This window comes from Sinocyclocheilus rhinocerous, unplaced genomic scaffold (assembly GCF_001515625.1).
Source record: "Sinocyclocheilus rhinocerous isolate Xijiao unplaced genomic scaffold, SAMN03320098_v1.1 scaffold1588, whole genome shotgun sequence".
Taxonomy (NCBI): Eukaryota; Metazoa; Chordata; class Actinopteri; order Cypriniformes; family Cyprinidae; genus Sinocyclocheilus; species Sinocyclocheilus rhinocerous.
In genome coordinates this window covers 865,269-877,767 of record NW_015648510.1, presented here as the reverse complement: position 1 = coordinate 877,767, position 12,499 = coordinate 865,269, and the positions used below count along the sequence as shown (strand labels likewise).

Sequence of the window (12,499 nt, the reverse complement as noted above, 5' to 3'; positions counted from 1 at the left end):
TCCTACCTGTCTGTCAACGTATGTATTAGCATACCTCTGCGCACCCTGTTCGCGCAGACAGGATACGTCATCAGCGAATTCACGCATGCTGTGCAGACAGAGCGAGAATGACAGACAAACATCAAGAAGCCGATCTTCCTTCATGGTATTGTAGTACTTTTACTAACTGAACTATAACGTTTTCTCACCGGTGAATGACACATGATGTAGCCCAGCGGTTCCCAATTCCAGAGGGTGGGACGTTCGCTTTCAGTGCTATCAGGCTAAAGTTAGCATTTTCCAAGATCTCCTACTGCACCTTTAACAGTCATGAAAATGTACTCTTTTTTTAAGTTGACTTAAGTGGCCTTTTATTTCATTAATATATTATCTGCATGTACCCTTTTGTAACATTATACTTGAGATATGAAGTACACTACAAGTGCACATTCAATACAATTAAGCACACTTCTTTTTCTCAAGGGGTGGTAGCATCATACTGTTGGGTTGCCTTTCATCATTAGGGACAGACCATCTTTTTTTACATCAGAAAGAAGAATAGATGATGTACTGTAAACTACATGAAGATTCTGCAAGGGAACATGTTTCAAAAAATGAAGCCATAAAGGCAGTTTGTTTTTGGAGAACAAAGACCAAAAGGCCAAAAGAACATTTGAAAAATAACACTTAAATGTGTGCATATGTCTCACACTTACCAAAATATACATTTTACCACCTCATGATATCATATTTCATAACGGTTCTGTATTATTGTGTTTCATAAAAGTATTTTTCCTGTCTTTGTCTTGTTCTTATTTTGCTGTTTTTATCTTCTTTTTTGAAATATACAGTCCTTTCTGAGATTCCTAATGAAAAGTTTGTGTTGTCGAGAGACAACAGACAGTGTTAACTAAGACTAGAGTAATGAGGAATTCATGTAATGGTCTTTTTCTCTATACACATTAGTGGCCCATCAGACATGGTATTGTTGAGGATTGGGACCTCATGGAGAAGTTCATGGAGCAGGTCATATTTAAATATCTCAGAGCTGAACCAGAGGACCACAACTTCTTGATGGTATGTCGACTGTACATTAAAGACCTTAAAGATGACATTATGGAGTGTTTGGCACAGTAATTTAAAGAGATTTGTGAAACATCTTCTTCCCACTGAGAAACAGAGGAAGCCCATACATAATTGAAGCTACCATTGAAATATTTATTGTTTGCATAATGATAGATTATGCTGCTTTGTATGTACCCGAGTGCAACAGGGTTTTTAGTCACAAACAGGATGTTTCCAGTGTGTCTACTGCATGTGTGCCTTTGTTTCGCTGCTCCATTTGATGAAGACAAAACACCCTTTATATGCGCCTGATATTTTACATTACAAAAGAGCACATTTCATTTATTCAACAGACCTTTTGTGTCTGTTTATCCTGATGTTGCAGTGCTATATTTTCTCTTCAGACAGAACCTCCTCTAAATACCCCAGAGAACCGGGAATACTTAGCTGAGATCATGTTTGAAACGTTCAGCGTCCCAGGACTATATATTGCTGTTCAGGTAAACCTTTACGTTTAAATATGTCAACTCGGTTACAATGATGCCATAAACAAAGAAACATAGAAAACTGTGTTTGAAAGATCAATAATGTATAATATATATTAGCCTGTCAATTAATTAGCTTTTCAATTTAAACCTCCTATTGTGTTGTTGGTAAATTAGATCCACACTCTATTTTTCAATTACATGAAATACTGTTTAAACAATTTAATTATTTTTGAAATTTCTTGACTTTTCTAATTTAGGGTTATGAATTACATTCATTTTGACAAATAGATGCTTTTTAAACAAGCTGTGCAAATTTTGGTTACATCGATTGTGTTGGGGTCAAATTGATCTCCCACTGGTTTCCATGCAATTCACAAAAAGTCAGGTAAAATACAGAAACCCTTTATTGTAGCTTGTCAAAGATTAAAATAGAAAAATACATGAATACCTATGAACTTTAAGACTCAAAGTGTACCTGAAATTGAAAACTGGTCTTTTGAATCATCTGAGGTCAAATGTACGGAATTTGCTGTTTCTTCATCTATTTGAGTTTCACATTCAAACAAGTATGTGAAATGATGTCTTTGGTTGTTAGTTTCTATTTCAAATACTAGTCAGTTGCAGCACAGAAAATAAGTGTGAGAAACCCATTTTACCATTGATAGCTGACATAAAAAATCAGAGGCTATTTACACAAATAATACATACAAATAATGTTAATGTCACTGTTTATACTTCGTTATAGTTATTTGCACCTTAGTTATAAAATAGTCACAGGTAGTCATTGCATTAAAAAATATTCAATTCAATTCAAGTTTATTTGTATAGCGCTTTTCACGATACAAATCGTTCCAAAGCAGCTTTACAGAAAATTAAGTTTCTACAATATATTTAGTAGTAGCTTATCAGTGGTGACTGTCGGTTTATGTACATTAATATACGAGATTCTGTTTAGTGTTTTTTGGTTCAATAAGCAATATCTCTGTCTTATCCAAATTTAATAAGCGAAAATTATTGGTCATCCAATCTTTTACATTTTTAACACATTCTGTTAGCTTAGATAATTTAGAAGTTTCATCTGGTCTTGTTGAGATATATAGTTGAGTATTATCAGCATAACGGTGGAAAATAATCCCGTATTTTCTAATAATATTACCAAGGGGCAACATGTATATTGAAAATAGCAGAGGACCTAGGATAGATCCTTGTGGCACTCCATACTTTACTGGGGATAATTGAGATGGCTCCCCATTTAAATAAACAAAGTGGTAGCGATCGGACAGGTAGGATCTAAACCATCTTAAAGCCTGCCCTTGAATACCCGTATAGTTTTGTAATCGATATATGAGTATGTCATGATCTATGGTGTCGAACGCAGCACTAAAATATGAAGAAATATGAATATGTGCTTATTTTGAACATTATAATATGTGGGTTATAAATTATACAGACTTTTTTAACACAAGAGGAGTTTATAATGTATCAGATTTCATTCTTTTTTACATTTCTCGTATTTTTCATATATATATATATTTGAAGTTTTTTGAATTGCATTGCTTTATCTACCCTGTAAATGTAGGGATCATTCGCACTAGGCACATTCCTGTATTCAGCATGGAATATGTCAGAAACAGCAATTTTATCTCTGTGGCTATTTTTTAGGCTGTTTTGGCATTGGCTGCATCGTGGACTTCAAGACAGGTTGGAGAACGAACACTAACAGGAATCGTGATTGATAGTGGTGATGGGGTTACTCATGCTATACCAGTGGTAAACAGTTTTCATACAGTACCATCAAAAAGTAGACATATAAGCCAAAGTGTGATTAAGTGTGATCTGCAAATACATGTTGCTAGAGTTTTCCTCAACAATTTAGATGGCTGATTTCTGTTTCTTTTTTAACTCTTAGGCAGAAGGTTATGTGATTGGCAGCTGTATAAAGCACATCCCTATAGCAGGCAGAGATATCACCTACTTCATTCAACAGCTGCTAAGAGAGAGAGAGATCGGCATTCCTCCAGAACAGTCACTGGAGACTGCAAAAGCTGTTAAAGTGAGTATCAGCAGGGATGATATTCCTCTCTCTGGAATGCTTCATTCCGATTGGTCAACTGTGTCATAGAGTGATCAAATATTTTATTTTTTATTTTATTTATTTATTTTTTGTGTGTAGAGAAATAAAGTAAACTTAGATTTCACAGTTGTCTACTTATTTTTCTGCAAATCTACACACAAGATGGAATAATTTGAACTCAAATCAGTTTGATGTAAATGTACATTGGGATGCAGGCTGTGTGTTGACTGTGTAGTAACTGGGATAATGTACAGTCAGTGTACAGGTTCTGATCTGGATTCATTTTATAATAGCAAATAACCATATAATAGCCATATTTATGTCTAAAACAACTTTTGTACTCCCTATCTGCATTATTCTGTTTTTTTTAAGGAAAGGTATTGCTACATGTGTCCAGACATAGTGAAGGAATTCACCAAATATGACATGGACCCTGGCAAATGGATAAAAAAATACAAGGGAATCAATGCTATCAGCAAAAATGAATTTCAAATAGATGTTGGATATGAGCGTTTTCTGGGACCAGAGATATTTTTTCACCCTGAGGTAAAAAGACCACACTCTCTGAATTATTCAACATGTATACCCAGAATGACCTTTGGAAACTCTGTAGTAAAAGGTCTTTTCACTCTGTAGTTTGCCAACCCAGACTTCATGCAGCCCATCTCAGATGTAGTGGATGAAGTCATTCAGAACTGCCCTATCGATGTCAGAAGACCACTTTACAAGGTACAATACCAATATTATCATGCTGCAGAGCGCTGCAGTGTTGATGCATTTTTGTAGGCCAAGGGAACCCTGATTCCCTCAACTAAAACCCAATAAGCTCTGTGACCAACAAAAGTTTATGATTCTTACACATTTTGTTCATCATGATAATCTTCACAAATGAACACAACTGAATTTTGAATCCTATATAATATCTTGAGTGTTAACCAGGAGTTAAAGTTTAGATTCAGTCAGTTGACAGCTTTAAATGAACTTAGGATACAGAAAATGTAGTATATACTTATAGGCATATGGAAAATCAGCTGATAATTTGTATCTGTTCTAATAAGTTAACAGTACAAAAAATTATAGCAATGTGCAAACATGATATGTTGATGAAACATCATCCATTCTTTGCTCAAATGAGGTTATCTGTGCATTTCTTTATTCTGCAGAACACAAAAGAAGATATTTTGCAGAATGTTTGTAACCAAACAGTTTTGGTAGCCATTGATTGCCATTGTATAAAAAAAAAAAATTCAAAATATCTTATTTTATGTTCCACAGAACGAAAGAATGTCATACAGTTTTGGAATGACATGCGGTATCCCTTTGAACTATCCCTTTAATACCAAAATAGATACAGTGGATTTAGACAACCAGAATTTCCTATTACATTATATAATACAAGAGGAGAGGATTGTAAATTTACTCTTTCACATTTATGTGATTATTCAGGATTATTCAACTTAAGTGGAATGGAGTGTTAAACTCCAGCGAGCATTCATACTGGTATCCTGGTAAATTTGCATTACATTCAGAGAAATTACATTGCTCTATCAAATATAGCTATAGATCAGCACAACTTCTGGCTTTTCAGTAAGTTTGTTAGCACCGACCCTGTACATTACAGTGTTCAGACTTCACTGTCAAGCTGACATGCAACTAACATGGTATAGACATATTTATGATATCCAGTTTGATCAAATTCAAACTCAAACTCATAGTGTTTTCCTCTCTTTCCAAAGTCCTTATTGGAGCAAGTTGACTATCTTGTTTACACTCCCTGGGCAGCTATTTTCTAGTCATGCAAATACAGCTTTTGTCTGCTAGAATAATGAAAGAATAAAACTCTAAACCAGGGGTGTCCAAACTCGGTCCTGGAGGGCCGGTGTCCTGCAGAGTTTAGCTCCAACTTGCCTCAACACACCTGCCTGGAAGTTTCTAGCATGCCTAGTAAGACCATGATTAGCTGATTTAGGTGTGTTTAATTAGGGTTGGAGCTAAACGCTGCAGGACACCGGCCCTCCAGGACTAAGTTTGGACACCCCTGCTCTAAACTGTTTGTCAAAATTTTGTTAAACCAAAACATCCAACCAAAACAACATGTTATTTCCAAAACATCAATTTCACCACTAAAATCGGACTACAATGGTTTATTTTTGCTAAAATCACAGTAAAAAGTTATTCAGGTTGGCCCAGCCAATGCACATGTGCATTTTAGAGTAAACCTAGAGTGACTGAAAAGTGATTGGTATTAGTTAAAAGGCGAGATGTCTTTTCATTTAAATTTTTCCTCCCCTACTGTCTATTGTTTTAACCTGTAAAAAAGATTAATGGGAGCCCAGCACACATCTATATATCCTGAGGCAAAAAATAAGAGAAAACATAAATAAAAACATTTAACTGACTGAATATTGCTTTTGCTTGGGATCAGTACTTTTATTTGTCCAGCAGGGGTCAATGTTTATCCACTGAGTTCACAATTACTCTACACTCTCTAGAATAGAGAGAGCTTTAACTGATCCCTGCAAATAGGATGAACAGCTCTGAAATAACCTCAGTATCCATTTCTATATCTCACAACTCGTAGCCTGACTGAATAAATAGCGTCTTGACAAATTCAATTATGCACACTGATAATTAGTGTGCATCTACATCACAGTGCACTGAAATGATTCCTATTCATTTGCCTTCAAAACAAACTTCTCTCTGAACTATACTGAAGGAATTGGATATTAAATGGAAAGTGCTTTGATGCTCCTTTAGCTTTATTTTCTTTTTCTGCCAAGATTTCTTGAGGTGTAAAACGTCTTGGCAGCATATGCAAACTAATCAACAAAGGCCTCTGAACAGTGATTGGTTCATCTAGGGTTGTATCTAGAACTGACATTAGGTATCTGTCTTAGGAATACTACACCTAAGGCAAATGCATTACAATATTATGTTACTTAATTTAAAAAGTAACTTCTTTATGGTTTTGTGTTGTTACTTTTAATTATCAAGTTACTTTTGCATTACTGCCAGCTCACTAAAATGAAAGTGTTGTGCTTGCCATGCCGATATATTTATAAGGAACTGTTTTTTTTTTTTTTTTTTTTGCTGCGAACAAGTGTATATCTCCATGGCATAGGTTACATGCAGTGACATTTAGGCTACACCACAAAAACTTGCTCACCAATTGTCTTGACAACTGAAAAATTTATGGCGGTCCAACCTGTGAGCCAGTTCTATTCTTTTTTCTGCTTCGTGTAACAAGATCTACAGGATTATTGGATTTATTTTCATTTGTCAGCAAACATTTAGAAGTTGTTGTTTTTTTTTAACAATAGTTTCAGAGTGGGCTGAAGGACAACTTCTACAATAGAGAACTGCAATACCCATTATGCACACACACACACACACACACACAAACACTATAACAACTGCTTTCAAACCTTAATATACCCATATTTCTCCCAGCATTGACAAGAGGGAGGTTTTCAGTTGCATTTGTTGTTTTGGACAGCTATAGAATAAAACATGAAACTTTGTTCTCAACCCATTTATTCATCAAGAATTGATTGGATGGTGAAAAGTGAAAAGGTGCTTGCAGGAGAAAGACCCAGGGTTTGCATGTAGAATGTGTTTGGGCAACGACACATATACTGTAACTGGCTAGGTTGTCTTTCATAAGCATAGGAAATAGATTAGTACATGACACAGAACTGAGTACGTGGATTGATTTTGCAGATATTTACTATTGAAATCTGTGAACTGTAAAAGCTGCATAATGTCAGAAAGCTTTCATTATACCTGAGGGGGGGGGGAAAGACATTCACATCTTGCATTGGCCCTAGTAAGATTGTTTTACACAACTTTAAGCAGAGGTGGTAATGCAAAAGACCTTACAAAATGTATTAAGGCACCGCTGTGTAAAGGTTGCTTTTTGCCTGCTCAAAATTCAGTGTAAAGACATAATGCTGCATAAAAGCCACACTAAAGTATGCCTTCTCTGACTCACCTCAGCTGCTAGAATAAAATTATGCAATTGTAATTGCGGCGTCAGTGTATTTATTCCACCTTTGAGCAACATTAAATGGTAAAGAAACCTAAATGCCACTTCAGAAGCACTTCTGTGCAACCCTTGTGGTGTAAATTTGACATTATTTGATTATCCTCAGCTGGAGGGTCAAGTCTTCAGGTATAAAAAATGTATTATAGATTAAATGAATTATGTGCATCTTGATATCACCAAAGAACAGAGGGCAAATGAAAAAGGTGCATGTAAGTATGCACATATAAGATATCTCTTACCGACTTCTGGCATGCAGTGTAGATTAAAAGCTGTTCATCTCAGTGAAAGGGTCCACTGCCACGGTCCATCCACCCTTTAAACTCATCATCAGAGAAGCCAGCCTTTTATTTCCTAGATGAAACCAGCATTTCCTTTTTCCAAGTAGCGGGATATCTCCTCAAGTTCGTTAAATAAGAATTGAACCCTGAAACCTGTAATGGAACACACATCTCCTGCAGATACCCTGTTATAAGCTGACCTCAGTCAGCACATGGTCATTTATTCCCAGCATGCAACTCTACTGGCCTTGTCAGTGTCTGCCAGAAAACAAAAAAGTAACAGTAGCTTATTGCAGAAGTATAAAGGAAAAAATGCAATATTTTGCTTTTATTTTTTATTAAAACATTCTGTGGACTGGAGGATTTATTTAATAAGTGGACAAAATCTAAATGTATTACTTGTTTCCACAATATTGCATTTTACCCAAAGATGTTTCTTTTAATTTCAGTGATTTAATATCTGTAATGTTGTGGATTTTATTTTGATTTATTTATTTGTTTAAATTAAGTTTTACTCCTTATATACAGCACATGGACGGTGGAGCGGTAATGCTTTGTCCTTGTCACGAAAATTTGTCCATTCAAACAGAAGCAAATGTGTGTATGTTTATAGATGCCTTTGCATTAGTTTTTCCATGAATTATATATTTGTGTACTAAGGTTTTTTTTTTTTTTTGGGTGAACATATTAAAAAGGCAGATATTTCAGAATTGTGTGTGTGTTTGTGTTTGTGTGTGTGTGTGTATTAGAACATAGTCCTGTCCGGTGGCTCCACTATGTTCCGGGACTTTGGCCGCAGGCTGCAGCGGGACCTGAAGCGTGTGGTGGACGCCAGACTCAAAATGAGTGAGGAGCTCAGCGGCGGCAGAATAAAGGTCGGATCTCATTACTGTCTCAGAATTTCTCACCTCACGCTCACATTCAGCATTCGCAAGGCTGGCAGCATTTTAAGGTGTCTGTCGACACAAAGGCTGTTTCAAGAGATTCTTAATTATTCTACCCAAAATCTAAGGCTGCACTTCATGTATCGTAACAGCTTACACCGTAATGCACTGTTGCTAGCTCATTGGAAAGATAAGATGGCAGATGAGGTGAGAAAAATATTTGTTTAGTTTTCATTCAGTTCTGAAACTGTAAAAAATAGTCCACTGTAATTGCGATAAGCACCCGAGTGGTCGAAAGGAGAATCCCTCCCGGATGGAACAAGGACACAATAGTTGTTTATTAAAAACAAATGTGGAAAATGTGCAAATAAAGTCAGTGTCAAGAGCATAATTAAAACAAACAGGATTTCTGCAGGTAGGTAAATTTAAGACTTTTTAAAGATCTTTTTTAGACCAAGTAAAGAAAATGTAAGAAATAAATGGAAGGGAACACAGTCGGTATGTTCTCTAAATTTAAATATCTAGGGAGAACAAATATCTGCCAATGGGCTCAGAAAAATCTACTTAATTCAAAGGGAAAACAAGTGCCATGACTTTATGAATTTAGGACTCTCTGATTTAAGACCTTTTAAGGCCTTAATTTGTGGAAGGACGAATTGATGCTTTTAAAGACATATTTAAACCCGCAGAAACCCTAAACAGAGGTTAATAATAAAAACACAGTCTATAAAACTGCACGATTCCAACTTCCCTCCATAAAAGGCTGCAGCATTTCCACAATCAAGGAGCACTATCAATAACCTTTTTTTATTTGATCTCAAAACACAATCTGTCCACAGCTCTCACACGGAATAGTGAAGCGAACCTTATATGCGCATACATTTTTCCGCATCAATAATTGGAATGTACCAACTCTTGCCTTATGCATTTTATTCAATAAATAAAATAACGTAAGAATAAAAGTTAAAACAACATGTCAATAAATGCAAAAAAAAATAGGACAGATAAGAACAAAACATACATTTACACATAAATGTTTCCGGAAATAAATAAAATAAGTACTCCTCTTCAGGTTTGTGCTTTTTTAAAGGCCACATCCACTCTGCTAAAACATGGAAATAAATAAAACCAACAATACATAATGACGGTAGAGACACAGTAAAATACAGTGATGGTGATGGAAGACTACTCCATGGTCTCTCCATCACAGTAATTAAAAATGGATTATTTTACCCAATATTTATCTGTGCATTGTTGTGATTAGTGTGTATTGTTGTTCTATGTATCGCACTACTCGATTAGCTAAATTATATTGGAATTAGGATTCTTCTGAGCATTTCAAGTGATGTTTCATCGGATGTTCCGAATTGGTCACTTACAGTAGGTTTCATAACAGTCAGGATGCTGCCTGTGTCAATAGCAATAGGCAGCTACACACCTCGCTATTGTCTTTTTTCGTTCTGCTTTTTCTGTACATCTGATTCTACTTTCAGCCCAAACCCATGGAGGTGCAGGTGATATCTCATCACATGCAGCGATATGCCGTGTGGTTTGGTGGATCGATGTTGGCTTCTACGGTAATGCTCATATATTTCATTATGTCACAGTCTCTTTACAGTACATTTCGAATATATTTGTACATTTTACTTTCTTATAGCCTGAGTTCTTCCAAGTCTGCCACTCTAAGAAGGACTACGAGGAATATGGACCCAGAATCTGTCGCCACAACCCCGTCTTTGGCATCATGTCCTAGTGCTGGTCTTGCACCCCGCTGTAAGCCTAGATATCAATTCAATCGATTTATCACCTCCCCGTACTACGCTTTGAATGCCACTCCTATTTGAAAAGGAATAATTCAGGCTTTGACAAGCTTAGAATAGAAAGAACAAAGCTTTTTGTTTATCAGTGAAAATGTCAAAGCCAGGCACAAGGGTATTATGTGGATTGGATTTGGAGACTTGAGGCTTGTGTTTTGATAGCAAGCGCTGAATGTTCAATATTCCAAATGCAGCATAAAAGAGGAATTCAAGAATTGCACATCGACTGCAGGCTGCTCAGGTGAAGCCATAAAGTGGGGACTGTTTACTTTGGAACACATGGCAGTTTTTGTGTTCTGTTCAGAATTGAAAGAAATAGTTCAACCTGAAATGAAAATTCTGTCATGTTATTTCAGACCCATATGACAAAAGGAGAAATTTAGCAGAATGTCCAAACTGCTTTTTTTCCATACAATGAAAGGATGCAGTGACTGGTGGCTATTAATCGAAAAAAATAAAAAAAGTAACATTAAATTGATTTTGTGAATAAGGATTTAATTTGTTCTTTTCTTCAGTCAAAGCAATCATATGACTTCATGGCACAGCTGATTAAAAAAAAAAGGATTCTGTATTATAATCAGTGCATAACTGATTATAATCACATAATCAGATTAGATCACATAATTTGATCTGGTTCAAACATTCAGGGTATGTATTGTTTAGAACTTTTTAGTAAGATTGAGAAATTTTGGAAAAAAAAAAAAATCAGGATTAGTAGGGTGGATTCAAAGTACAAAATTTCATAAAAGCCTTTCGGTGTAGTATAAGTACGGAAGAGGATTAGGGTCAAGCATTAATAAAAAAATATAACCATCTTGAGATTAAAGTAATTATAATGCAAGATAAAACCCGTTAAATTTCGAGAAAAATTTCGAAATAAAATGTTGAGAATAAACTCATTGAATTACGAGAGAAAAAAAAGTCAAAACAAAACGTTGAGAATAAACTCGTTAAATTTTGAGAATAAAGTTGTTGAGTTTCAAGAAAAAAACTCATTAAATTTAGCAGAAAAACAGTCAAAAACACCGTAATGCACTGTTGCTAGCTCATTGGAAAGATAAGATGGCAGATGAGGTGAGAAAAATATTTGTTTAGTTTTCATTCAGTTCTGAAACTGTAAAAAATAGTCCACTGTAATTGCGATAAGCACCCGAGTGGTCGAAAGGAGAATCCCTCCCGGATGGAACAAGGACACAATAGTTGTTTATTAAAAACAAATGTGGAAAATGTGCAAATAAAGTCAGTGTCAAGAGCATAATTAAAACAAACAGGATTTCTGCAGGTAGGTAAATTTAAGACTTTTTAAAGATCTTTTTTAGACCAAGTAAAGAAAATGTAAGAAATAAATGGAAGGGAACACAGTCGGTATGTTCTCTAAATTTAAATATCTAGGGAGAACAAATATCTGCCAATGGGCTCAGAAAAATCTACTTAATTCAAAGGGAAAACAAGTGCCATGACTTTATGAATTTAGGACTCTCTGATTTAAGACCTTTTAAGGCCTTAATTTGTGGAAGGGTGAATTGATGCTTTTAAAGACATATTTAAACCCGCAGAAACCCTAAACAGAGGTTAATAATAAAAACACAGTCTATAAAACTGCACGATTCCAACTTCCCTCCATAAAAGGCTGCAGCATTTCCACAATCAAGGAGCACTATCAATAACCTTTTTTTATTTGATCTCAAAACACAATCTGTCCACAGCTCTCACACGGAATAGTGAAGCGAACCTTATATGCGCATACATTTTTCCGCATCAATAATTGGAATGTACCAACTCTTGCCTTATGCATTTTATTCAATAAATAAAATAACGTAAGAATAAAAGTTAAAACAACATGTCAATAAATGCAAAAAAAAATAGGAC

General features: G+C 35.4%; 1 protein-coding gene across 1 annotated transcript in view; it reads left to right on the top strand.

Moving 5' to 3' along the window:
• The window catches only part of actr3b (actin related protein 3B), a 14,004-nt gene extending 2,824 nt beyond the window's left edge, over window positions 1-11,180 (top strand). The window contains exons 5-13 of the mRNA XM_016514392.1: window positions 946-1,056; window positions 1,449-1,544; window positions 3,195-3,302; window positions 3,442-3,585; window positions 3,979-4,152; window positions 4,243-4,335; window positions 8,679-8,804; window positions 10,307-10,390; window positions 10,471-11,180. Of these exons, the coding sequence (XP_016369878.1) occupies window positions 946-1,056; window positions 1,449-1,544; window positions 3,195-3,302; window positions 3,442-3,585; window positions 3,979-4,152; window positions 4,243-4,335; window positions 8,679-8,804; window positions 10,307-10,390; window positions 10,471-10,566 (1,032 nt within the window). The 3' untranslated portion in view covers window positions 10,567-11,180. The remainder of the gene's footprint in view (window positions 1-945; window positions 1,057-1,448; window positions 1,545-3,194; window positions 3,303-3,441; window positions 3,586-3,978; window positions 4,153-4,242; window positions 4,336-8,678; window positions 8,805-10,306; window positions 10,391-10,470) is intronic.
• Window positions 11,181-12,499: the final 1,319 nt, after the last annotated feature.